We start from the raw sequence: 27,638 nt of genomic DNA, 5'->3' as shown, positions 1-27,638 counted from the left end.
GGCTATCTTGGATGGTGGGCAAAAGTGATCAATAAATTCTTCCTTCATTCTGGCCCAAGTAGTGACTGACCCGGGGGGAAGTGATTTGAGCCAGTCTTTAGCAGCACCCTTGAAGGTTACCGGAAGCATCCGAAGTAGTTGAGTTTCGCTGGTTACATTTGGAATGTTGAAGTAATCAACAACATCATTTACTTCATCCAAATGTTTGTAGGCATCTTCATGATCCTTCCCATAGAAAGGTATTTCCTTGAGTGAAGCTAGGATATGACCTTTTAGCTCGAAGGTGGCAGTTGCGGGAATTGCGGGTTGCACAAGTCCCGGGCCATGGTCGTCACGCATCCTCTTCTTCCATTCTCCCATGGGAATTTCATCAATGTTAGCCATAGTGAATGCTAACTCTTCCTCCGATTCGGTTTCTTGTTCGTACTTTGCCTCCTCTTCTTCCTCGGTTTCGTATCCAATATCTTCTTGAATTGGCTCCTCAATTATCAAGGAAGCGCTAGAAGCTCCTGATTTGCTGCTCTTCTTTTTCCCAAAAACAGTCTTCAAGTTGGACAATGGTGATTTCTTTGGTGTGCTTGAACTCTCCACATCCTTCCCTTTGTTTCTTTTCAATGCGGATTCGGGGTCTTCAAACGGGGGTACCAGTGGTGTGTTTGCTCCTCTGGTCATGAAAGTCTTGAAATTGATCAAATAAAAAGCGTAAAAAGAACAAAAAAAATTGTAAACAAATAAAAAAAAATTTGCTAACTAAACTGTTACTCGCCGAGTAGGTGCGAGTGCACTCGGCGAGTATCAGTGATATTTCAAAAAAAATTCTAAGTTTTAACCTAACTAAAACAGATACTAAAACCTAATTACCAGTTACTAAATTGCAATAAATGAACTTTATGCAAGTAAACTCACACAAAGGATCGAAAAAATTAGGAATTAGCTTAATTATTTAGAACCGTTCCCCGGCAATGGCGCCAAAAACTTGATGTGTGTAAATTCAACTAGTTTTATCCCTACTTTTTATTAATAATTTGAGCACACAAAGGCAGTGAACCTGTCTTTAAGTGGTATAGATTGATAAGTAAGGTATCGAACTCAGGGAACGGCAATTAAACTAATAGCTAATTTTTACTAAAACAAATAATAAAAGTAAAGGGTTTTCCTCTAGTTTTGCAAGACTAGAAACTTAAACAAACTAAATTAACTAATTAACTAAAGCAACAACTATTCACCAAATTTGATAAAGATGTTTCTATTTAGGTTCAACCAATTCACTCCTATGGTTATTTAAGTTAAGGTAGATTAATTGCTATTGGTTACCAATGATAATAGTTAGGTTCATATTCATTACTCCTAACCCTTAGACAACTAACTAATTTAAGCGTTGATCAAGTGTTTAAACTAATTAATTCCCTAGATTAATTATTTGGATTAAATAAGATTTGTAATGGTTAATTAAGTTATCAATTCAATTAACCTCTTGTTGATGGTTTCTCAAACAAGCTCACACATTAATCTTCCTATTTTCTTATTAATCTTAGTTTCATACTCATTACTTCCAAGCATACGTTTTAGCATTCACATAGACATATGAGGTTAACAATTAAGTGATGTTCATGCAACCTAATTGCCTTCCAATTAACAGAAAATAGTAGTGATTAATACATAAGGTTCTTTAACAAACTTGATTTAATAAATCACCAATAGACAATTAAGCAAGAATTTATAATTAAACCATAGGAGTTCTTTGGTATTCCCCAAACAGAAACAAAAACGAGTTTAGCTCATAGTTGCAGTAGAAACAAACACAAAAACAAAGTTTATGAAAGCAAACATGTTTAATTCCTAAGTCTAAGTGGTAGAATTAACCTAATTGCTTGAATTCTTCCAACTCTTGAAGCTTAGGGTTCCTTAGCGCCTTCTGAACCTTTTAGTCGCAGTTAATCCTTCAAAAATCGCCAGGGGTTCTGTCCCATGGGATAAAGATTCGTCTTTTAAAGATATCCCAAAACAGAGGGTACTCGGCGAGTAGCAGAATAAACTCGCCGAGTAGGTGCATACTTATCCGTCTTGAATTAGCAGTCGTACTTATCTTCTGGTATATCGTCGTGTACTCGCCGAGTAGGGTCGATCTACTCGTCGAGTAGGTCCTTCTTTCACTCTTTAATCTTCACTTGCTTTCCTTTTCTCCTTTTTGCCTCCAAGCATATCCTTTGGACTGAAAACACAATTCAAAGCATTTTAAGTACCTTTTGTCCACATTATTCTCATAATTAACCAAAAATAACTAAGAATATATATAAAATAATTAACTAATTATGCACATATCAAAGGTTAAAGTTTTATGTAATATATCTTTCATATTTTTCTATGAATGATGCGTTGATGAATAGAGTGTAATTAGCAACAATAGAAGACTTTCTTAATCTTATTCAAATGTATTTGAATATACATGTGTCATATACTTATTCTTATGCATATGCATATGAATATATTTATTCTTATGCATATGCATATACTTATTCATATACATATGCATCTACTTATGAATATGCATATATTTATTCTTATGTATATGCCATATTATAAAATACATATGCTTAATCATGTGCATATTAATATACAAATGCCATATAGTTATTCTTATACGCATATACTTATTCATATGCATATGCATATACTTATGAATATGTATATACTTATTCTTAGGCATATGCATATGCATATACATATTCTTATGCATATACATATGGTGCATATGCATATATATATATATATATATATATATATATATATATATATATATATATATATACACACACATATGCATATCATGCCTATATATATGTATACATAGATTTGTTTATGCATATAATGTATACATATGTATATCATGCATATGCATACGTATATGCATATTCATAAATATATTCATAAGCATCATATGCATATATATACATTAATATACATCATATGTATGTGTATACATGCATATATACATATTAATATGATTATACATATGTATACATTTATATGCGTATATGCATATTAATATATGCGTATATGCATATATATACATTTATATTCATATATGCATTTTAATTTGCATTAGATGCATATGTATACATTTGTATAATTATCATATGCTTTTATACTGCCCAAAATAACAAAAAATTCAGAATAGCCATCTAATGTTAATATAGTATTAACCAACTGTGTCATTATGTTTTTCATATATGCAAAATATCATAAATTAACATTCTTCAATGAAATATAACAGGACCCATTAAACCTTCAACAACAACAAAAGAAAATGTTTTAGACATAAATTATGCATTAAAACAATGTCTTTTACATGTTAAAGTAGCAACAATTAAAAAAAATATATACATCACAAATAACCATAAAAAAACATCAAAAAATCAAAATTAACCTAAAATTACACCATAAAAATAGCCACAATGAAAAAAAACAGAAAAATAGCAACATACAAACAAAAAAAACAACAACAAAACAGCATTAACAAAACAAAACAAAACAAAAAAAAAAAAAAAAAAAAAAAAAAACATTAACAGCAAAAAACACCATAGAAAAAAAACAAAAAAATAGCACCATAAAAACAGCAACAACAGCAAATAAATAAATAAATAAACAACTTCACCTACAAAACAACAAAAATCAATAAAAAAAAATTATAGTTTTTGAATATTTTAAATATACATACTTCTTATGTAAATCCCTCATCCTTAATAACAACAGTGAAAAGGATATTCATCCAAAAAAATTGTAAGTAGAAGTAATATTGTATTTTATCTTAACAGGTACTTACAGACCAACTTCTAGTGGATATGCATATAGACTTGCATAAGTGCACATGAATGTGCATATGTGTATGCATCTTAATTACACATAGATTTGCAGATGTATATGCATTTTAAGATGCATATACATCTACATATACATATGTCAATGAATATGTATATTTATATACATATACATGTGCATATGCAGATGCATATACGTATATAAATGCATATGTATATATATATATATATATATATATATATACATATATTTCATATGAACGTGCATTCAAATGTCATATATAGATGTATATGTGTATGTATATACATTCTATATGTAGTTATATATGTTCATGCATATGCATATGCATATTGGAAACATAAGTACACATGGATGAGCATATGTTTATGCATCTTAATATGCATATACATATACATATATACACATACATTTCATGTGTATGTCTATATGCATATCCATCTTAAGATGCATATGCATATAAAATCATAAGCATGTACATATGAAATGAACATATGCATCTGTATATGTCTTATTTTAAGTTGTCACTATTTACACAAGTGTTTCAATCTATGGTTGGAATGTACCATATGTGAAGTTTCTTATATCTTAAAAAAAAACATTCTGATTTAAATACAAGATTGACTGAAATTTGATGTTGTAGCTCTAATTGAATCACAATCTAAGGTTGGTGAACTGTGATCTTGATTCATATGGTAAACTCTCTTTTTGTTCTTGAGTTTAGTTTTTCCTTATTTCAGGCTCATGTCTGGTTGTTCTCTAAGAAGTTTGCATTTGAGGTAAAATATATAATTACATAAAAAATACTTCACCATCCACATTCCAAACAAGAGAAAAAAAAGTTAATTAGGGGGTAAAATGGTCCAATGTCATCATAAAACTCTAACAACAAATATTCATGTATATAACCAGGTAGCTAAATTCATTAATAATGCTAATCAATCTATAACTAGCAATATAAGCAGACCAGGACAAACCTTATGATTATTATTAACCAAATCATTACCAAGGTTAAAATCGTCTATACTTTATCTACACCTGCATCTTAACGTAAATTTTTATGAGTCCAACATATAACAATATCCAACAGTAATCTATTCCTAATAATCAACATTATAAGTATTCCAATAAACAATAACTATGAAACATAAAATTGAAATGTTTTTATTGATGTAATAGAATTGACCTGATGCTTGATAACGATTTCTTACCATTTTTCCTGTATTTTGAATATATTTTTTTATAAATAACACAAAATCATCCAAACATGATCATTTAATGTAATGGAATCACTTATTCCATTTCTTTGGTTATTCATGCATATGCTTTTACATATAATTATCAAATATAAAATTGATATGTTCTATATTCAAATAATTATGCATTTGATAGATGCATTGTGAATTAATTGAAATGTTCTATATTCAAATAATTGTGCATTTGATAGATGCAAGGTGAAATTTTACGTTTTATCCAAAAATAACATATTGAACTCAATTATCATTATAAATTGAGTTACGATATAAGGAAAAAGTATCTATTAATCTTTTACAATCAAATTTCCAATTGAACTCTTATTCATTTTATAATAATTATATTTTTTTTAAGTAAGCAATTTATAGATGTATGGATTTTCTTTATTATATAAAATGAAAAAAAAAAATAGATTGAATTGTATTCATCTCAAATACGTAATAATTTTATATACAAACTAAAAACAACATAATTTATCCAATCGCGTAAATATTAATAATTTTATACACAACAAACTAAAAAAAAACATAATATGTATTTTCTAATTTCTTCTTCCGTTGATCTTGATAGGATTTCTTTTAGATTGTTTCTTCGTCTTCTGATTAATTTTAAATTTACTTTTCTACATTGATTTATTTGAAGATTGAATCTTCAAATTGAGTTCATTGGTTTGATACTTCAATGTAGTTCGTATTGGTCACACACACATATATATATATATATATATATATATATATATATATATATATATATATATATATATATATATATATATATATTCACAAGTGAATGCATCGTTTAATATTAAAATATGAATATACTATGCTTATTATATATTATATTCATATATGAATGATACTTAATTTGTAATATATATATATATATATATATATATATATATATATATATATATATATATATATATATATATATTCATAATTGAATAATGAATGTACTGTAATAAAACTTGATATATTTTTATTCACTTATTAATAACGATAGCTGAAATATAAAAATAAATAAATTTTTTATTTTATCTTAAAACTATATCAATATGGATGTCTATTTGTAATGAATAAAAAATCATGAATTTTGGTATATTTAAAATCATTTTTTGATAAAAATAGCTTCTAAAAATTAAAAAAACTATATTTTTATATATATTAAGGTAATGATTACCATAGTTTAAAGAAATATGTTTTGTTGGAAAATACATGTCTATTTATTTTCCATTTCCGCTGTTACGACGGAGGCTTTTGCGGTAAAAATAAATAAGTGGTTGAGAATGATTTTATCATTATCAACCTTTTTTCTCAATTGAACCCTATATATATATATATATATATATATATATATATATATATATATATATATATATATATATATATATATATATATATATATATATATATATATATATATATATATATCAATTCTGGATAAACATTAGTTAGTTATTGCATACGCATGTGTAGTAGTAAATCTATTTTTAGAATATTCTATTTATTTATTTATTTATTTATTAGAATATTTATGATTTATGATTTTGTTTAATTCAATGAACGATTTTAGCTTTTGCTTGGACATATTTGGTAGACTATTTTCGGTGCGTTAAACCCAAAAATTTATGCTATGTTTGTTGCATTATCTGACCAAAAATCTTGATCCTAGCTGATAAGCTATTATTTTTTTATAAGATAAAAAAAAAATTATGCTATGTTTGTAGCATTAGAATTAGCTAAACAAAGATTTATTTTAAAAACAATTAAACGATAATAACTAAATATAATTTACCGTCTTGGGATAAGAGCATATTCGTCTGTTGAAAACTAAAACATTACGGGCTTTTCGTTATATATATATATATATATATATATATATATATATATATATATATATATATATATATATATATATATATATATATATATATATATATATATAGGGTTCAATTGAGAAAATAAAAAAGGTGACAATGGGGAATCATTCTCAGCCATTCACTTAATTAGTCTCTAAACATAAAGGACACGGTGACAAACTTGTAAATATCATATAATAGCCTTCAATCACAAATACGATCAGTTGAAATTCATTCGATTTTTTTGTTCTTTCAATCAAACCTTCAATTCTGTTTGAATACGAACATATCTTCAACATCTACGATTAATTATACTCCCAGCATTATTAGAACAACATCATCGATAATCAACAAAAAATTCGATTCGTATCATTCATTCAACACCGTTCATCAAATAAAACATCGGAATTAAGGTTAAAAAAAAACAAATCATTTTTTGTTTGAAATTTTCATATATTTCTCTACCAATCTACTATTTTGTGGGATTTAAGTAGTCAAAGTATCATATTTATCATATTTTTAAAAAAGTTAACTTGTATGCACTCCAACTATTTGATGAAATGCATAAACTAAATTACCACGTTATATTCACATATGAATATGTTTCCCACCTGAATCAATATGTGATTATTAAAACACAAAACAAATATACAAGTCTGTATGTTATTCATATGTGAATAACATATAATATATATATATATATATATATATATATATATATATATATATATATATATATATATATATATATATATTTCTGAAAATACATTGTAATATTTATATATGAATATATTGTGCAATATTCACATATGAATATACCAACTATTATTCATAAGTGAATATGCGTTCTAATATTCACAAGTGAATATACTATGTACTATTCTCATCTGATAAACCATGTAATACTATATAATATTCACATATGAATATATCATATAATATTCATAAGTGAATATAACATCTAACATTCACACGTGAATATATTATGTAATATTCACAAGTGAACGCATCATCTAATATTTAAATATGAATATATTATGTTTAGTATATGCTATATTCATATATGAATGATATTTAAATTGTAAAAAAAAAAAAAATTAATCATAGTTTTTATTAATAAGTGAAGAACGAATATACTGTAGTAAAAACCAGATTCATTTTTATTCACTTATTAATAACGATAGCTGAAAATATTTAAAAAAAAATATTTTATCTTAAAACTATATCAATATGGATGTCTATTTGTAGATAATAGAAAATCAGGAATTTTAGTATATTTAAAATCATTTTTCGATAAAAATAGCTTATTAAAAATTAAAAAAATAAATAAATAAATAAAAATAAATAAAAAAACCGAAAAAACTATGTTTTTGTATATATTAAGGTAATGCTTAGATAGTTTAAGGAAACATGTTTTGTTGGAAAACAAATGTGCATTCCTTTCCCATTTCCCCCGGTCCGTTCGAAGCTTTTGCGGCAAAAATAAATGATTGGCTGAGAATGATTCCCTCATTCTCAATCTTTTTTTTTCTCAATTGAACCCTCCTCTCTCTCTCTCTCTCTCTCTCTCTCTCTATATATATATATATATATATATATATATATATATATATATATATATATATATATATATATATATATATATATATATATATATATATAAGTTCAATAGATAATCATTATTAATTAAAGAATCAAGAAACCAATCCAAAACGTTGAAGTTTAAAGGAATCAACAGCAAAAGGAATGGTTCTACACTTTTACAATGTACGCACATGCGCCGGATTATAACAAAACCCACTTCTTTTTTTTCATTTAAATTTTTTTTAGGCCATATTTTTTATCCAAAAATAAAAACCGAGTATAACGTTGTTCACGATTTTTCGTCGTCTTTCCAAAAATATTCATGATGATATATAATAAAACGATCTTTTTTGTTTGAAAAAAACTCAATTCATTTTCTTTGTTGAAAAGTTAAGGTCTATCTTTTTATAGAAAAAAGTTAATAAATATATCAAATTCATGAATTTTTATACTTTATAAACATAGATTCATATTCATGTAAAAAACGATATTCCAGTTCAGATTCACATTGTGAACCCTCTCAGATTCACAGTGCTCATAATAGTAAGTCGGATTCACAATGTCAATCTGAACTGATTGGAGCTTTTTCATATTGTGAATGTTAAAAATTAAAAGATTTACAGTTTAGATTCAAAGTGTGAATCTACACTGATCAAGGTTTTTTTTTTTGTGAACCTTCTCAGATTCACAGTTTGCATAATAGTAAATCAGATTCACAATGTGAATCTGAATTATTCGAACTTTTTCACATTGTGAATGTTAAAAATTGAAATATTTACAGTTCAGATTCACAGTAAAATCTACATTGTTCGAGGTTTTTTTTAATCGGTGTTGATGTTTATTAATAGAGTACAAAAAATTAATACTTTTGGTATATATATATTGATAAAATTAAATTAAATATTCAAAAAACTAACAAAATGAAGTGGGTTTTTTCGGAAAAAAAATTTATTTTTTATATATCAACATGGATCTCTATGGAAAGAGAACGCAAAATCGAGCACAACGGTATATTCGTTTTCTTTTTTTTTTTTTTTTTTAAATATGGCCTAAAAAAATTTTAAACAAAAAAAAAGTAGATTTTTTTGTAATGAGGTGGATTTTTTGGTGTAATCTGCTATGTGTGCGTCCAATATAAAAATGTACATCTATTTCCTTGGCCGTTGATCATTATGATTTCCGACGTTCACAATTGGTTCATTGGTTCTTTGTTAATTATGGTTCTATATTAAACTCATTATATATATAAAAGAAAACAAGAAATTAACTAGCCTCCTATCCTTTGTTGTTACGTTTTTCTATCTGTTTAACATCACGGCAAATATATAAATTTAACGTCTCAATCAAATTTAATTTAAATTAAATGTTTTGTCATAAATCTATATATATATATATATATATATATATATATATATATATATATATATATATATATATATATATATATATATATATATATATATATATATATGGGAGGGTTCATGCGAAAATGCAAATAATTTGCGAAAACGCGAAAACAATAAAAACCTATGATATTATGTCACCTCAACATTATATTTTGGAAAATAATTCATCCAAATTTTGAAATACATGATGATAATCGATGATAGATGATAAACTGTTTCATATTAGCAAAGTATGATTTTTAACATTTTTATTATGAAAACATGAATTTAAAAATAATTAAAGACGTGAAAAAAATATAATTATAAAAACCGTCTTTAAATCTATATTACCATAACACTATCCAATTCAAACTTACTATCTTTAATTTATTGCTAATAAAATTACTTTTTTATAGTACATGTGTTTAATTTTCATAAGATAAAATCTGTTTTCGCGTTTTCGCAGGATATTTATATTTTCGTATGAACTTATATATATATATATATATATATATATATATATATATATATATATATATATATATATATATATATATATATATATATATATATATATATATATATATATATATATATATATATAATTTGATTAAGTCGATTACACTCACACCCTTTTCCTCTATGGCAACGGAGACCTCCATGGTTTTCACTAAAAGTGCTTACCATGATGTTAACCCCTCTCCAAAAAAACCTACCAAGGGTGGTTGGAAATCTGCCATTTTCATCATCTGTAAGCTCTATCTCTTTCCATCTCCATCTTTACACTAACACACACACATATATAAGTGTTTGTTTTCATGATTTTAATTTCAGGTGTGGAATTCGGTGAACGATTTGCTTACTATGGGGTGTCGGGAAATCTAATTATGTATCTAACGCTTGTTCTGAAACAACCTCTTGCTATGGCTGCAAAAAACGTAAACTTGTGGCACGGCGTCTCCGCCATCTTTCCCCTTGTCGGTGGTTTCGTGGCCGATTCCTATTTCGGGAGATACAAAACGATCGTCTTTTCGTCCATTACGTATCTTTTGGTAGGTTTCCTTAGAAATCCACTTTATTACGTTTGATTTCAGTGCTCTTTTCAAAAGAGGAAAGTTGTTAGTAGTCATCAAATTTCGTATCAAACTTAAACTCGTATAATGGAACTCTTATAAATTTTGGAAACAATATTTCACTTTTTTTTCTAAAATTCTTTAAATTAAAATACTATTGCGTAAATTAATAAAAAAAAATAATATATTTTGTTGAGTGATATATTTCTATAAAGTTGTTAAATAAAGAAGTTATTATTAAGTTTTATATAGAATACGTGATTTAAATATATTTTTATTTTGACTTTTAATCGTTTTTGGCATCTTACATGATTTAGAGTGACTATGTTGTTGAAAAGGAAAAACAAAATGCTAATGAAGTGGAAAATAAAGATATCAATAAAAAAATGAATACTAAATTTTCATTTCTTCACACAACCCGGTCAAATAGCTCACGTGACTTCGCCGACAAGAAATTTTTACATATCTTTTCTCATTTATACTTTCATAAACTTTTTATTTAGTTTTATTTAATAAACAAAAGTTTTGCAGAAATCGGCCTTATCGGCCGATTAATTGTGTAGCGGCCTCGAACTTATTATGATTACGGTGTTTGGTGGAAATTTGTCAAACTCGGGTTTGACGGTCCAAGGCGACCTTGGAGGTCCTCGGCGGTTATAGGCCGGAAATATTTAAAAAATTCAAATAAAAAAATAATTTTCAAATATTACATCAAAGTTTTAAAATTTTAAATTTTTAAACTTTCAAATTTTATTATATTATACTAAAAATTTTAAAATTTCCAAATACTTGACTTTTTAGGAAATATTAATTTTTTTAGTAATTTTATTAATAATTTAGGGTTCCCGATTAATCTCCGCCGAAACTGATTAATCGGTTATCATCAATCGTCCACCGAACTACCGTCGAACGATTTTTACAAAACAGATAATATTTACAACTTTACCAAAATGGTAATTATATATATATATATATATATATATATATATATATATATATATATATATATATATATGACCATGACCATGACGAAATCACATGGTGTCACGTGACCCTATATATAACATGGCTCCACCAATTATATCCCCATTAAATATTTCAACTTACAAGTCTTTGAAACAATAATAAGTAAAAAATGACATATACACACCAATTTATATATATATATATATATATATATATATATATATATATATATATATATATATATATATATATATATATATATATATATATATATATATATATATATATATATATATAATAAAGACTATTAGTCATATTTTGAATTTTAAGAAATATAAATTACAAAACTTTTTGTACAAATTAATGTAAAAACTATTAGTCATATCTTGCCAAAAGTTTGAAGACTAAAATTAATGAAGTAATTAAGAAATTAAATTTGGAGCAAAATGATAATTTTAAAATATTAAATTTATATATATATATATATATATATATATATATATATATATATATATATATATAAATTAATTTAAATTTCTTAAAATAGACATTGGTATTAATTAATTTATATTAAATGTAAAAACATGCAATATATATATATAAGGTCTAAATATAAATATTTTATTTAAAAATTGTTTTTTTACATAATAACTAATAATAATATCTAATAATTATATCACCGTAAGAAAACTATTTCTAAAAGAAACTATTTATTGCCGCCGTTTAGCGTGGGTACACATCGAGTGTGCGTGTGCCTTTGTTTGTGTATATATATATATATATATATATATATATATATATATATATATATATATATATATATATATATATATATATATATATACCCCGCACACACATTGCATATGAAAACATAATAGTAATTCTATTTTTAGAATATTGCATTTATTTATTAAAATATTTATGATTTTGTATAATTCAATGAACCCTTTCGGTCTTTTGCTCGGATAATTTGGTAAAAGGCTAACGAATAATGATGCTAGCTAATAACTAAGGATGTCAACGGTATAAAACAGGTATAAAATAGGAGGTATAAAATAGGACGGAGATTACATACCTCACCCCACCCTTAAAATTACCCATTCCCACATCTTAACCCCCGAAATCTCCATCATTTCCACCCCTGTCCTGCCCACCGAATTCCCCTACTTACCCCACCCCCACCCCCAATTGATTTTGCACTACCTTATTTGGACTAAAGGAAATTTTTGTTTTAGTTAAAAGAAACTATTTTTTGAGTAACAAATAATTATTTATAGCACAAGGTTTATGTTACAAACAACTTAAAAACATGTTTTTGTAAAATTTTGTTACGTAAAAACCATTCTATTGTTTATTATATTTATATAATTAATATATGTAAATATATATAATTTATTAACTTGTCTCCTACGGCGGATTCAGGATGAGATTGCCAACCCCCGCCTCCGCAGAAAATAAAAACGGGGGTTAATTATGCATCCATCTTCACTCTCATTCCCTTTTTTTTTCAACAAATACCCCCAAATGGGACGGTGCACCTATGGGATCAGAGTTCTACGGAATTTTTTGATTAATAAGGTATCTATTAAAAATTAACTTTTGCTACAAAAAAGTTGAAATATATAAAAATATTTATAGAAAAATGTGTTTTTATATAATTAATAAATAATATTTTGGAAGAATTTTTAAAAATACTTAATAAGCTTTTTGAAACATTAGTAAGAATAACTTTTTGAAAGAAGTGGCTTCTAAACTACTCTTTGAAAAAGAATAGTTTTTAGTTTGTCATATTTAAAATATAAAAAATTCAAAAAATAAGTTTTCTTATAAATTAGCTATCACGTATCAAAGATACTCTTAGTCAATAGTTGAATTGTAATTTTAACCGATAAATTAATTGATAAAAAAATTTATTTAAAACCATAGTTAATAAACTAACTCTGATGTGTAAAATGAAAAAAATAAAAATATATAAAAGCGAATATATATATATATATATATATATATATATATATATATATATATATATATATATATATATATATATATAAAAGTTCATTAGAGAATTATTATTAATAGTTCTTGAAGTATCTAAATATTTTTTCATGTTTTAGAGCTTATTTTTTAAATATATATATATATATATATATATATATATATATATATATATATATATATATATATATATATATATATATATATATATATATGTGTGTATAATTTAACATTGTGAATGTTTATATATTTTTCCACTACACCATGTGAATTTATATTGACATTGTGAATCCGTACAAATTCACACTAGGAAAAAAAAGTAGATTTTTTTTATTGAGTTTGATATTACTGGAAAAATCATAAAAGTTATAAATTTTTGTATTTTTGGTTGTCATTTTTTTGATAAAAAATAAGTTTTAAATGTTGAAAAAAAAAAATTAATTCATTGATTTCATAGTTAGTAATAATTCTCTAGCGAGGGTAGCGACACATGACGAAAACTACCTGACATCCCGCTCCCTATAGCCTTAGAAGAATGCATACTAGATATGCTAGTGGTTGATAGTTATTAATAATGGTTTTCAACAAAAAAATACGGGAAAAAGGGGGTATGTGGAACCCATATTTATTAAACGAATTTTCTTAATAACTTAATAATAATAATAATAATAATAATAATAATAATAATAATAATAATAATAATAATAAGTAAAGATATATTGGTCTTTTTAAATTTTTAAGAGATCAAAATCAAAACAAAAACAAATTATAAAGCTGATGGTATTGTAAAAAATAGAGATAAACTTGTTAAAATTTTGATTAACATAGTTTTAACTCCAAACAAAATAAAATAATTAGTTTGTATGATGTTTGTTATCATAACTAGGTGTAAAACATATGTATTACATGAATTTATTTAAAAAAAAATTAAATATGAAATTTTAACAATTTGATTAGTTTGAATTTATAAGAAAAATAAGAAAATTTTTTGAATTATTCAAACTAATGAGACTTTAATGTATTGAATACATTACATATATTAAATGCTTTCTAATAAATATATATATATATATATATATATATATATATATATATATATATATATATATATATATATATATATATATATATATATATATATTAAATGTGAAATTTTAATTTAATAAAATGAAAATTACAAGTGAAAATAGAAATTTAAAAATTTTAGAAAAAATATCATATATCTAAATAAAGGAATAAAAGATATGGCAAAATTTTTTTTGATTTATAAGGATTATGTGAATGTGAGAGTATAGTTTTATTTTGGCAATTTTAAGAAATAAATTGATTCGTACACAACAACTTTTTATCATACAAAACAATTTATGCATTATAAAGTTGTACCGAATTATTTGTACATAATATTGAAAATGATTTATTTATTTATTTATTTTTTCTCAAATATTGATTCGATATTTATAGTTACATTTTACAGCTGACAAATGATATCGATTAATTTAATTTATCTATATGAATTTTTGTGTGGTTTTTTATAACAGGGACTCGTAGTATTAGTCATATCAGTGGAAGCGATCCCATTGGAGCATCGTCTACCACCCTTCTTTCTAGCACTTTATATAATCAACATCGGAGAAGGTGGCCACCGTCCCTGTATTCAGACCTTCGCCGCCGACCAATTTGACGACCATCTCCCGGAGGAGAAAGCCGCCAAGAGCTCATTTTACAACTGGTGGTACTTGGGTATTGTGCTTGGCGCCATTTCCGCCATACTGGTTCTGATTTACGTTCAAGACAACATCGGATGGGGTTGGGGGTTTGCAATTCCGGCGTTGGTGGTCGCGGCGGCGTTAGGGGTGTTTTTAACAGGAACAAGCAGGTATCGCCGGGAGGTTCCGGTAGGGAGCCCACTTACAAAGGTCGCACAGGTGATTGTAGCGGCTGCTAGGAAACGCCGGTTGTCACCGGAAAATGATGGTTTTGGGATGTGTTTTGAGGCGGTGGAAGGTGGAGACGATGTGACTCGATCCTTGGCTCGTACTAACCAATTCAGGTATGAAATAGTTTCATTTACATGCCTCCACTTTCTGTAAATAGCAAATCGGAACACCGTCACACCGACAGCCTCAAGCTGGTATCAATGGTGTTTTCCGGTGAGTTACAAACACTAGATTTTCTCAGGTTTTTGGACAAGGCGGCGATGATGGACGAAATCGACCGACTTCCGGGGAAAAAGAAGGATTGGAGGCTGTGCACAGTGAACGAGGTAGAACAGGTGAAGCTTCTCTTCCGGCTAATTCCGATATGGTTATCCTGCTTAATGTTCGCCGTTGTGATAGCCCAACTCGGCACCTTCTACACCAAACAAGCCAGCACCTTAAACCGGACCATCGGCTCCTCCAGCCACTTCCAAATCCCTCCGGCGTCCCTTCAAGTCCTCCCAGGCCTAACAATCCTAACCGCCGTCCCCATCTACGAACGCCTCCTCATCCCCACCGCCAGACGCTTCACCAACCACCCCACCGGAATCACAATCCTCCAACGTATCGGAGTCGGGATCTTCTTCTCGATCTTGACCATGACCGTCTCCGCATTAGTCGAATCCCGGAGAATCAGAATCGCAACAGAACATGGTCTAATCGACACCCCGAAATCAATTCTTCCGATGAGCGTATGGTGGCTGGTGCCGCAGTACGTGTTGATGGGAATCTCCGACGTGTTTACAGTCGTGGGGTTACAGGAATTGTTCTACGATCAGGTGCCGGAGGGGATGAGGAGTATGGGAGCTGCGGCGTATATGAGTGTGGTGGGTGTCGGAGGTTTCATAAGCAGTGCACTGATAACAGTGCTGCAGGCGGCGACGGCGAGACATGGAGATGAATGGTTGAAGGGGGATAACTTGAACAGAGCACACCTTGATTACTTTTATTGGGTGTTGGCTTGTTTGAGTGGATTGAGTCTGGTTTTATATGTAGTTTTGGCTAAGGGTTTTGTGTATAAGAAGCTTCAAAGGGATGATGAGGTTTAGTTTAGCCGTTTAGGGTTTTAGGAGTCAATCTGGTGAAATGGTACTTATATGCATTAGATGTGATAAGTCGTGTAAAAAGGTAAACCAGGGTTATAATGTGTATTATTGACCGGGTTCAGAATAAGATGTTTAGAACTTTAGATAAATGGGTTGCTAATTGCTTGCCCTATATTTTTTTTCTTGGAAATAACTTATTTTAAAATCTATAATATTTCTGTATTTAGATTTATAGCTATGAGATTGCGGCTTGACAAAAATTTCCATTTCGTTGAATTCAAGATATTTGTTCCAATACGAAAAATGAATGCTAGAAAAGGACTCATTACGTCTCTTAGAAAGAAAAGAGTTTAAATCAAAATACTTTTTACTCCTCCTAACATACACAATGAAACCGATAGTCAATATAATGTTATATGATGAATTACAATCATTTCTTGACTATTTTGTTTTGTTGCAATTAGGGTGTGTATGGATCATGTATAATCTAAAACACACCATAATCATTATTATTGGGTAATGTATCTTGGTAACCATTGGACATTGATTATTGGTTATTGGTTATTATTGGTTTCAGATAACGGTTTTAGTTGGTTAATGTTTTTGGTAATCGGTTAAAATTGGTTAACCATAATAATCGAAAATGACATAAAAATAAGAAGTTTGTTGCTATAAACTGTGAAATACAAAAAATGCATTGCTATAAAAAAAAGTAAAAATTAGAAAGTATGTTGAGATTATACATATATATATATATATATATATATATATATATATATATATATATATATATATATATAATAGTTTTCTTAGCAGATAAAATATAATCCTTTTCTTCTTGTGAAATATAGAAATCCCACCAGCCTTTAAGACTGCCAGTAAAACCAGAAGTAATAATATTAACAATTTGGAGTTGACTATTATTATGAGCTTTATAAGCATTAGCAGCCATAATCATTTCTTGTACAATATTCATAGTTTGATGTTCAGAATGGCCATCAATATTCCATTCATAAACAGAATTACCATCATATTGAGAACGATCAAATTGAAAACTTCGTTCTTCAAGTTGAACATCTGGAAGAGAGGGTCTATTCCAATAATTTCTTATGGTTGGTTTTGGATTTTTTCCGAAAGTGCTTTGCTTTGATTGATGAATTTTATTAAGATTTGAAAAGTCATTAGTGAGTTGATTAATATCATCATTTGTATCAAATTGTTGAGCAAGAGTTTCAAAATTTGTTTCACTATTAATATCATTATTTCCAGATTCTTCATTCGTAAGAGTATTAATATTATTAGTGTTTGAGATATGAAGTTTTGAAAGTCTTTTTTCTAATTCGTTAATTAAATCTGTATTTCCTAAATTAAAATTACCATCGATTTGGCAAGGAACAAAACTTAAATTACTAGTGCTTGCCATATCTTGCTTGTTAATGTTTTTATCTTTGAAATTTTTTTCTTCAATTTTAACTAAATGCTCGGTAATACTAGATAAGGTTTCATTTGCATAATTATTTTGGTAAATAATTTTTTGAAGACCCTTTTCAGTAGTTAATTGATTTGGGGCTTGAACTAAAGGAGTTGCAATAAACATATCGTTAATAATAATTTCTCCTTTTGGTGGAAAATTAGCAATAATTTCTTTATTAGAAATAATATCTTTATATTTTTTCTCTAAAATGGGAGTGATAGAATCATTTTTAAATGGGTAATTCATTTTATGTTTAGGGGCATAAATTAATTCAAACCATTGAAAAAAAGGAGAATGAATTTTATTTGATAAGACATAATCTTCCCAAAGGCCTAAATGGAGAAATCTTAAGTAGTATGAAAAATTTTCTTCGTGCCAAGCTCTTTTTTTACGGTTATAATCTTTATAATACTCAATATTTTTTAAGTAATCAAAATCAACTTGATATTCTAAATTCGAGAAATTCATTTTAACAGGTTGTTTTTGTTAGGATTGAAGAAATATGCTTTATCGATTCTAAATTATGACTTCTTGATTTTTCGTATTTTTTTATTCCTATCTTTAGCCTAGAAATTTTTTCTATTTGTTTATTATATTTATTAGTATATGTAGATATTTTGTATAAATTATAATTTTCATAAGTTTTAGTTTCTTCTAAATGTTGAATTGTTTTGCATATATTAGAATTTATCTTCCAATGTCTTTTTAACATATTAGCCCAAAGCTTATTATTTTGTGAACAATTAATTTGTATTTTAGAACTCATAATTGTTGTTTAAAATTCTGAAGTTCATCAATAAAATCTGATTTAGTAGGACTAGGAAGACTATTTTCACTATTTTGATCATCTTGATATAATGGTTTGGGAATAGAATTAGTATAGTCAACAGTTTTTAGTTTTAAAGATCTCGACTTTAATAACGAAGATTTTGAAGAGCCTGTTTCTGGAAAAGAAGTTGATAATCTGGATGATGAAATATTTAAGGAAGAAAAATTTATATCTACAGAACCATCATTATATTCAATAATATTTGAGATTTGTTTTGAAGAGTCTAATGGTTTTGGATCAATAACATTTTGTAAGTTCCAATTACATGATTGGGTTATATCAGACCATTTTAATCTTTTTGGTGTATGAACTTTGGTATGGTTAGTATTTGCTTCAAAAATAATTGTTTCATTTCTAGGACTTGATAAACGTGTTTTTGGTTCAAGTGTAGTTGTCATAGTTTTGTAACAAACACGATAAATTATTGCTAAAGGCTTTGTATCATCTTTAAATTCTAAATTCTTTGTTTCTATAGTTAAAACCAAAGTATCTAAAATATTTTTATCAAATAATCCTACAGAGAAATTCGGATAACAATTGAAATAAATAGGTCCGTTAGCAATATTTGTTTCAGCCATAGCTAAAATAGAATTTTGAAAATCTTTATGTCTCCTGTCTCTTAAAATAAGGAGAACAGGGGCATCTATTCCAATTCTAAATAGAGGCTTGATAGCAATTTGGACTAAACCGACATGTAAAAATTTATATTTCGTTCTATGCTCTAGAATAGATCGTGATGATAACAAATGTAAATTTTGTTGGTTTTGACCAATAGACAAAGTTTGTTCTGTCATTTTAATAGAATAACCTTGAAAGTAATCAAAAGTTCCTATTTTATATATTGTATTAATATTAGTTTTAGGTATTGTCCAATTATTTAAACTTTGTTCTATGTTATTAACGGTTTCTTCAATAGAATTTATTTGATTATCATTATTATCTTGTTCATTATTGATATTTTTACCAAGAATATATTTTTTGGATAGTATGCCTGAAAATTTACTCATATTTAATTAATTTTGTTTTAAAATTCTATAAGAAAACTTACATGTTTTAATAATGGTGAGCAGAGGGGATTCGTCCCGACGATGATTGTGGTCCGGCACCGCGACTTACGTCTTTATCTGCGCGCTTTACGCTAATCCAACCAATCACTGGTCTTGTCTCTGAATCATGCTTATTAAAACTTATATATTTCTTATAGGATATTAAACCAAATTTAAATAAATTTGAAGTAAATATATCATGCATAACCACCCCAAAAACTTTTCTTGGCTCTGATACCATTTTGTTCTTCAACTATATAACTAGAAAATGACTAGTTTTGTTTTTAGATAACGCATCTGTTTGTAACGAATTTTAATACTTGCTCTTATGAATCGTCTAACATCATGAATATGATTATTGTTTAAAATTGTGCCTTGATTATTAGGTTTATAAGAATCTTTAAGATTTTGCTCAGAGTTATTAATAGATCCTTGGATTTGCTGTATTTTTAAAAGAATATTTCTATTAGGAATACAATTCATCAAGATTTTGCTAGACATAATTAAATAATTTAACCATGAATTTGATTAATTTGATTATTAAAAACGAGTACTATTTTAACAAAAATTTCAAATCTTGTAGAATTAATAGTTAGAATAACTCGAAATGAAATTATCATAAAAACAACACAACGATAGAATATTTTAGATAATACCTTCTTGAATTAGGCTTGAATTACAATCAGTACATACTTCTAGAGAAAGAATTATTTGAAAATCTAAAGACTTTGAACATCTACTAGTAGAAAGAGAGGCTCTTGGAGATTTTTTAGACATTGGATGAACATTTTTTAGAGAATGAATTTTTTCTTGTGTCTTCAACTAAAGGATAGTCTCTATTTATAATCATCTTGGAGTCTTCAAAGTCTTGAAATCATCTAGTGATAATTTTTTGCCGTAAGAATCCATCAATAATTACTTGCAAGTGGTTGTCCTTGAAAGTGGTTGTCATTCATCTTTTGAAACAATTGTCGTTTGTAATCAATGACCATCTTCTTTTGATAAAGCAAGCCATTATAGAGCATCTTCAAAAGTTTTTTGTCTTCATATCATCATTGATTATAGATTTGATAATAATTTTGATAAAAATTGTTTATACATAAATACATGAATACCTACATAGTATATATGTATTCGTACTTGAAAAACGAAAATTTGATAATAGAAGAAACGAAATATCCTACATTTAAAGTATTACATCAAATTTATGGATAATGATTTCTTATTCTTCATAAGGATCATCAAAAGGGTCTTGAGCGTCTTCAAATAAATCATTCTTTATAGATTTTGGAGAATCGTCAGAAACTGATGGAGTTTGGCGAATTTCTTGAAGTAATTTTTGAAGTTCTTGAGGAGAAGAGGTAGCAACATCTTTAATTCTTGCAATTAGATCCACATCACTTTTGGGAAGACTGTTGATAAAAGTGGCTTCGACTTCTGGTTTTTGAATATATATTTCTTGATAATGTTTAATTACTGCTTGTTCACTAGCTTGAGAAATCTTCATTTTATCCCACCATTTTGAGCGAAATTGGCGATTAAGCCAGGGAGGAGAGGAGTCCTTTGCTTCTTGATAATGAAAAGTCCAAGACATTATCCATGGAACTTTAAATATCATAGTGAATTGTAACATGTATTCAAATTCTGGAATTTGTTGAATAAACAATTCTTTAAATTTGAGATATCCAACGTAAATTTCTTTTGGTAAACAATTTGGAAGAATACCCATCAATTGATAAACCATCTTGGATATTCACAATTGAAGTTCAAATCAAAGAAGATAAACCATGAATGTGAATAATTCCGAATAAAGAATGCCTTAGTCCAGGCGTCTTGATAATCATAGTAAGAAAATTTGGGATAAGCAGGATAACTTATAAGAGGTTTTTCAGAGTGAAGGTTTGAAAATATGAGCTTTGCTAAAATCAATGTTTCCCTCTTTAGAATTAGAACGATGAACAAAATTGACTGAACCAGATTCTTGCAGAATAGCTTGATAATATTCTCGGGTTTTATATGAATCAACATAAAAGGTTTTTCCTTGTCCAAAGAGATGATTGGTGAGAATATGAAAACCTTGGTGTAACTTATGGATTTGAAAATCTTCAAGAATTTGAACTCTTAGGAAATTTGGATTAAGAACATAAGGAGTTTTTGTAGAAGGGCTAGGAGTAACAGATTTTTGAGTTTGAGGAGTGATAGGTTTTGCAAAAGGGCTTATTGTGTCAGTTGAAGTAACTTTTGGAGTAACAAGTTTTGACTGAAGGATATTAGAATAAAGTTGTGAATTCTTAGAAGTAGGTGTTAAAGGAGAAAAACGATTTTGATTTTGAAATGGAACTAGCTTTTGAGAGGCTGGAACAAGATTTTGAGAGACTGGCTTCTTGTCATCATGTTTGGAAGAAGACGACGAACTCATTTTCCCTGCAAAAATTCTCGAGAAAGAAAGTCAGGAAGTGAGTTATTTTCTCCTTTTATAAATTCTATTTCGAAATCAAAGTTACCTAAGAGGGCTTGCCAACGAGCAAAAATTTGCTTGGAAATAATATTTTTTACATCTTTTTCCAAAATACTTTTTGCAGATTAACAATCTATTCTTAATAAAAAAGTTTTCATAAATAAATCATCTTCAAATTTCTTAATACATAAAACAATGCTCAAAATTTCTTTTTTGACAGTTGAATAATTTTTCTGTGTATCATTCCATGCACCAGAGTAATATCGAACCAATTGCTCTTCAGTTGAGTTAACAAATTTTTGTTTTAAAATTCCTCCGAATCCAATATCACTAGCATCGGTTTCAACTATGATTTTGGCATCGGGATGAGGTAAATTTAAACATGGCAAAGTAGGGACCTTTTGTTTTATATATTTAATTATATCTGTATGTTTTTGAGTCCATGGTTCAGGATTGTCTTTTAATCGATTATAAAGCGGTTTACATATGATCCCTAAATCTTTGAAAAAATCATGGATATAATTTAAGCATCCTAAAAATCTTTGAAGTTGTTTTTTATCTTTAATTTCATCAGGAAATTTAGTAGAAAATTGCAAGCTTGTTATAGGTCTAATAGTGTTTTTGACAATATCATGTCCTAAAAAATGAATTTCATTTTTAAATAAATGCATTTTTGTTGCAGAGACAGCTAAACCATTTTGATAAATTAAATCATGAAATTGATTTAAATGTTTAAAATGTTGATCAATTGATTTTGAAAAAATTAGGACATCGTCGATATAAGCAATAGCAAAACTACTTATAGGAGTTATGATATCATTCAAAATATTTTGGAATTCAGAAGGAGCATTTTTTAATCCAAAAGGCATTACATTCCATTCAAAATGCCCAAAGGGAACATTAAAACCAGTTTTGTATTTATCTTCCTCATGAAGTTGTATTTGCCAAAATCCTGATTTCATATCAAACTTTGAAAATATTTTTGAATCATAAAGCTTTTTTAGCAAATTTCGTTTATTAGGAATAGGATAACGAATCCATTCTAAAACTTTGTTTAAAGGTTTATAATTGATAACTAATCTTGGTGATCCTCTTTCTAATTCTGCAGCATTCATAACATAAAATGCTGAACAAGACCATGGTGACTTAGAAGGTCTTATGAGTTTTTTATTTATTAAATCTTGAATTTCATTTTTACAGTAACTTTCTAATTCATTATTCATGTGAATGGCTCTAGATTTTGAAGGAATATCCTTTTCATTAAAAAATTTTATATATGGTAGTTTGACAATATGTTGCTTTCTATTCCAAAAGGCATTAGGAATATTAGAACAAACATTTTTTTCAAATTTTAATTTTAATCCGGTTATTTTATTTTGAATATTATTATCACTTAATTGATTAGTTATTCGAACATTATTTATTTCGTTAATAAGATATTTGGCTTGTTGCGTTTTATAATTAAGGACATTAATCGTTGAATATAGAGGAGGTTCACAAAATTTAAATATAATTTCTTTTCCAAAAACATTGGTTCTTATACCATCATCATGAACCATAAAAGGATATAGTTTTGTAATGAAAGGTGTTCCTAGAATTAAAGGAGAAGAGAGATCTTTTACTAAAATTAGATGAGTTTTATAACAGTAATCTTGGTCATTACAAATATGAACATCAGAAACTTTATAATTTACAATTAATTTTGTACCTCCGGCACCGGTAAGTCTAGATGTAGTTTTTTCATAAAATTGTGTAGGAAAAATTCCTTCTTGAATACAATTCATATCAGCACCACTATCAATTAAAGCAGTTAGGTTGATTTTAAAATTATCCTTAACTAAAGTAATTTGAGTGTTCCATTTTTGAGAAACTTGATTATTTATAAGTTTACCAATAGTTACATTTTCAATTTTATTTTCTTCTTCATTATTAATTTCTATATTTTTGTTTTTAAAAGTAGAAGGTTTTTCCTTTTCTAAAATTAAAATTTTATTTTTTTATTTCTTTTATTTCTTGTTTTACTATTTTTAATTCTTCTTGAAGTTTGCATAGAAATTGGCTTTGCTTCAGTAAATCTTTCGTATATACTTTTTAAATTAAAATTTTCATTATTAGCAGGAGTTATGTTATTAGTTTTATTAAGCATCTGTTTTATTAGCAATTCTTGGATATTTTTATCTTTTATAGAATCAAGAGAGTTTAAAAGATCTTTATCATCTTGTGAAAGAACATTAATGGAGCCACTAGTGATTACATTGATTAAATTGTTACAGTGACATTTACCAATACATTCGCAAATATCAGAATCTTCAGAACTTGAAGTAGTATTTTCGAGAATATTTAAATCATTTGTTTGAAAGTCAGAAATACTTTCATCGGAATCTGAATCAGTATTTAAAATAATTTTTCTTATTTGTTCTTTCAAGTCTTCAGAGACATTTAACTCATTTATTTTTGTCTTAGCATAACAATTATTTGCTGTATGACCATTACGCCCACATTTATGACAAATAATAATATCTTTTGATTTTCTTTTTGATTTTTTATAATTTTGTCTATAGGGTTTTTTGGCTTTCGAAGCGTAATCTTTACCCTTTTTATAATTTTCTGGAAGATTATATTTCTTTTTCCTGAAATATTTTGAAGATCTTTTCTTAAATACTTTAGATTTTGAAGTAGACGGACCATTCAAGGGCTGATAACCATATTGTTGGCAAAAATTTCCCAATTCATTTTTACTGTTAATTCTATCTTTTTTGAGTTTTTCTTTAAACCTAAGATCAACACAAACTGCTAATCCCTCTTTATTAATATAGTTTATTAAATCTCCATAAGTTAGATTTTGATAAGGGATGGTATTATTAAAATTTTCTCTTAATTTTTGTCGAACTCTTTCCGCAAAGAGTTTTGGAAGGCCAACAATAAAACGTTCTTTCCAATAAGACTCTTTACAATCGGGTCTTGAAAAAACTTTAACAAGATAATTATCTTTATACCATCTAAAATCAGTAAGTTTTCTGCAATGTAAATTCATTAAAATTTCTGAAGCTTTTTCTTGAAAAGTAGTAGGATCCCCTACAAAGTTTTTGATAATAGCAAAATTTAAAGTGTTAACCATATCATCTTCAAACGTTTGTATTTGTTGATTATTTTCTTGTTTTATAATAGTTTTTATATATATATACACTATGTGAAAACATGTGGGACCCACGGGTGTTAAAGTTAAATAGAATTTAAAATATAATTATGTAATAAATAATATATGATTAATTTAGAAAATTTATATAGTATTTTGAAATAAGTTTTTTATTTGTAAGTATTTAATTACACAAAAAATTGTAACTATTTAACTACAAATGAAGATTAATAAAACCTTGTTTTTCACTGCTTGTTATTCGTTCATGGTGAGAGCACGTTGTATTAATAGAAATATGTTGTTGTTTTCATCTATTTTTTTGAAAACTTTACATTGATTTACTGTATCATGTGTTTATTTTTTAGGCTTACTAATTATAACATTGAAAGCCGTTCAATGCTACTGTTTTTTGTTAGTATATGTTATCTATTTTTATTAAATTTGTAAACTTTGAGAATTTAATCACAAATTTAAATCCACATCCACATATTTTATAAAAGATATTGCTTTATATAATGCAACATAATTTTAAATAGTACCAAAAAAACCCAAAACAACATCGGAATTGATTTGATACAAAACAAAGTATATATGTATTTAATGAAATTAAACTAAAAAAATATAATAATTAATTATAAATAAATAAATTATTATGATGGATGAAATGTGCTTCAGTAAAAATGAATAAAAGATGCTACAAAGAAGTTGCTTATAAATTACGAAAAACTTCCTTATAAACAACATTGGAAGTTTTATTGGTCAGTCTACCATCTTTATCTAAAATTAATAATTTCAATCCCTCTTTGCTTTGTACTCTTGATAATCCAACATACAATTGGCCATGTGAAAAAACCGGATCTTTGAGAAACAAACCAACCTTCGATAATGATTGTCCTTGACTCTTATTAATAGTCATTGCAAAACATACCGCCAAAGGAAACTGTCTTCTTGTGAATTTGAAAGGAATTTTTTTTCTGATGGAGTTAAAGACATTCTTGGAATAAAAGTCCGGTTTCCAATATTAGTTCCAGGCATTATACGTGCCTCGATAACACGTTTGCCCAATGATATAACCTGTAGTCTAGTGCCATTACATAAGCCGTTTTTCTAATCAATATTTCTCAGTAACATTACTGGAACACCAATTTTTAAAACTAACTTATGATTTGGTAGACCGGATACTTTAAGATCATTTAATACATCAGGCGAGTATAAATCTGCATCAAACTGATCATGGACAAATTCGGACTGACATAGGCTATCTGAACTTAAATATTCAACCTCATCTCCCGGAAACTTCTTAAGCAAACGATCGTTTATTTCATGAACAACTTCATTCTTTGGAGCAAGTATAGCTCTTTCTTGGAAATAATTTGTACTGCTATACTTCTCCAAAATTGAAGGATATACAAACTCAATTAATGAACCTATAGGATCATCTGGATCATTAATGAGAATATCATTCGGAATATCGATAATCGTTTCACCGTCGTTCGGACCACCGAGTTTGCCTTCTCCTATATCCAATAACCAATTTGCAAAATCTCTTATTTTTTCTATATCAGGTTGATCCCTTCCAACAGTTAGCCTCATGTTTTTTGTTAATCTATACACTTTGCAGTGTTGCCATAAATATGAAGAACTCAAAGAAGCATTAACAATATTCTGTCTGCTGCCACTCGGAACAACAGGTAGAATCTGTCTGAAATCTCCTCCAAAAA

At 27.3% G+C, this 27,638-nt stretch overlaps 1 protein-coding gene across 1 annotated transcript; it reads left to right on the top strand.

Moving 5' to 3' along the window:
* Window positions 1–10,538: 10,538 nt before the first annotated feature.
* On the top strand, window positions 10,539–17,146 carry LOC145045462 (Major facilitator superfamily protein). The gene is made up of 4 exons (XM_078993787.1): window positions 10,539–10,669; window positions 10,753–10,970; window positions 15,491–16,002; window positions 16,131–17,146. The coding sequence occupies exons 1-4, from the start codon at window positions 10,561–10,563 to the stop codon at window positions 16,975–16,977; spliced, it is 1,686 nt and encodes a 561-aa protein (XP_078849913.1). The 5' UTR covers window positions 10,539–10,560; the 3' UTR covers window positions 16,978–17,146.
* Window positions 17,147–27,638: the final 10,492 nt, after the last annotated feature.

Source organism: Lactuca saligna, chromosome 1 (genome assembly GCF_052625555.1).
Source record: "Lactuca saligna cultivar CGN05327 chromosome 1, ASM5262555v1, whole genome shotgun sequence".
NCBI classification, from domain to species: domain Eukaryota; kingdom Viridiplantae; phylum Streptophyta; class Magnoliopsida; order Asterales; family Asteraceae; genus Lactuca; species Lactuca saligna.
This window is presented reverse-complemented; position numbering and strand designations above follow the sequence as displayed.